Source organism: Miscanthus floridulus, chromosome 4, assembly GCF_019320115.1.
Source record: "Miscanthus floridulus cultivar M001 chromosome 4, ASM1932011v1, whole genome shotgun sequence".
NCBI classification, from domain to species: Eukaryota; Viridiplantae; Streptophyta; class Magnoliopsida; order Poales; family Poaceae; genus Miscanthus; species Miscanthus floridulus.
In genome coordinates, this window is record NC_089583.1 from 37901477 (window position 1) to 37904145 (window position 2669).

The 2669-nt window shown below is 59.3% G+C and overlaps 1 protein-coding gene across 1 annotated transcript; it reads right to left on the reverse strand.

The window, feature by feature from the left end:
* Positions 1–629: 629 nt before the first annotated feature.
* Positions 630–2246, reverse strand: LOC136551351 (probable inorganic phosphate transporter 1-4). The gene has a single exon (XM_066542917.1). It carries the CDS (start codon positions 2244–2246, stop codon positions 630–632), a length of 1617 nt encoding a protein of 538 aa, XP_066399014.1.
* Positions 2247–2669: the final 423 nt, after the last annotated feature.

Consider the following 2669-nt stretch of genomic DNA (forward strand, 5'->3'; position numbering starts at 1 on the left):
AGAAAACGAGGCTATTTTTGGACTAGAAGTTGGAGCCGTAAAAAGTGTCTCATGCGTTCCGGCTCACTTCATCGTCCTCGTTGATCATTTCACACTCGGCAAGGCTTCCTACTACTCTAGCTACAAAATAATTTATTTTATAGCCATTTTGAGTTACGATAATTACTATTTTAATTTATGAGGTTACAGTAACTCTTTATTAGGTAGTTTACTATAACGTTATGATAAATATCCCCATGTGTAACTCAACTATCATAAATATGTATTGATATTATCGTAAATTAGTATATAAAATTATCATAAATAGAGGTGGCTATAAAATAACTTATTTTATAGCTAGTAACTTAGTATACTCTCTCTTTATAAAGTGTCTCACACCTCCCTGACTCACACGAGAATGTGATAGGCCAGTCCGGCCGTCCGGGCCATGGCGGCATGGCGCCACTGACGACGGAAATCAACAGCACAGGTACATCCATGATCTGATGGTCGCGAACAATGGGTAAGCTTCATCGGACGGGAAAAAACGTGCGTCGGAGACAGGGAAAACAGCCGCTTGTTGTTTAAATTTCGCCCAAATTAAATCTATTGCCCCCTCAGCCATGAACGCCGGTAACGAAGATGAGCATCTACAGCGGGAGAACCTGGGAGTCTCCCACGTCATCAGCATCATCTCTGCTGGTGGACTCGCCGCCTTCGCCAGACACCTCCTCCAGCGACCGCCCCTTCGGCTCCGGTAGGAAGCAGGTGAAGAGTATCCCCAGCACGTTGGACGCGGCGAGCACGAACAGGGAGGCGCGCACGCCGATGCCCGACGGGTACCCTGTCTCCGTCGCCTCGCTGCCGTCCGCCTTCTGCCCGGCGTACATGAACCCGAACGTCCCGACGATGGCGCCGACCTTCCCGGCCGCGGACGATATCCCGTGGCACGTCGTGCGCAGGTGCGCCGGGAAGATCTCCGCCGGCAGGATGAAGGTGGTGCTGTTGGGCCCGAAGTTGGCGAAGAAGAAGGTGAAGGTGTACATGAGCACGAGCCATATCCGGCGCCCGGGGCTGATGAGGCTGTCGTAGAAGGCGGCGATGACGAGCATGAAGCCCATCATCATGGCGAAGCCGAGGAACTGGATGGCCTTGCGTCCGACGACGTCGACGAAGGCGATGGCGAACCAGTAGCCCGGCAGCGTGCCGCAGAGCGCGATGATGGCGTGAGCGCGGCCGATGCGGTAGGTCTCCTCGAGGGCGCTCATGGTGCGCGCCCTGGGGACCCACCTGACGTCGCTGAAGATCTTCTCCTGGAGGATGTTCTGGGAGTAGAAGACGACGTCGAGCACGAACCAGCAGGCGACGGCGCTGGCGAGGTGCGCGCCGTGGCGGCGCGCGAAGCGGCGGGAGAAGACGCCGTAGTCGCCCCTGTCCCTGGTGATGCTCTCCACCTTGTCCGGCTCGCCCGTGATGTCCACCTCCAGCACCCTGGACATGTCGCGCGCGGCCTTGTCGGCGCCGCGGGCCACCAGCGCGGTGTAGCGCGCCGTCTCCGGCATCCGCATCCGCCAGTGGTAGGTGAAGCAGGCCGGGATGGCGCCGACCATGAGGACGATCCGCCACGCGTAGTCGGCCTGCGGCGGGGTGGACGCCGCGGGGTCCTCCTCGTACGCCGGCGCGCCGAAGCGCGCCTGGAACGTGGCCGAGACGACGAGCGTGACAATGCAGCCGGCGAGGACGCCGAGGCCTTCCATGGCGAAGACGGCGGCGACGAAGCTGCCCCTGGTGCGCTTGTTGGCGTACTCGGACATGATGGTGGCGGAGAGCGGGTAGTCGCCGCCGATGCCGACGCCGAGCCAGAAGCGGAAGAAGCAGAGCGTGGCCATGACGCCGCCGGCGCTGTTGCCGAAGGAGAGGCCCGAGAGGAAGGAGCCCATGATCATGAGCATGATGGTCTTGCCGTAGAACTTCTTGCGCCCGACCTTGTCGCCGAGCCAGCCGAAGAGGAGCTGCCCCACGATCATGCCGCAGAAGGTGACGCCGCTGATGGCGGCCTCCAGCCTGGGCGGGAGCCTCCCGGGTTCCCCGCGCCCCGGGACGTGGTAGTAGATGCGGCCCAGGAGCTTGGTCACCAGGGTGATGCAGAAGAGGTCGTACGCGTCGGCGAAGAAGCCCATGCCGGCGATGACCACCGCGCGGACGTGGTACCGCTGCGTCTCCGCCACGTCCAGCGCGTGCAGCACCTGCAGCTTCTCCGGCGCCATTGCCGCCTCGCACTCGCAAGCTTGAGGCTTGGGCTTGGCACGAGGCAGGAAGGGAGGAATCCACCAGTGCTCAGCTCGCGACGGCTTTATATAAGCAGGCGCCCATTTGGCGCGACGAAGATACGAGACGCGTCGTAGCTGTCACTCCGGCCGCCTCCGCGACCTGCTTACGACCTGCTCATTTGACGCTGACGCTGACGGAGTGTGCAGTTTCCGCATGCCGCAGAAACAACAAGCAGCCCCGGCAGGTGTCAGAGTGGCTGGTGGAAATTCCGAGGCACGGTGGGCAGTGGACTGGATCCGGTGCAGTGCGCAGAGGTGCGTCAAATGTTGTTTGAGAGAAGAATATCCTAGGCCTTGTTTATATTACCTCCAAATTCCAAATTTTTTCACTCTCTTCATCACATCAATTTTTGGACATAT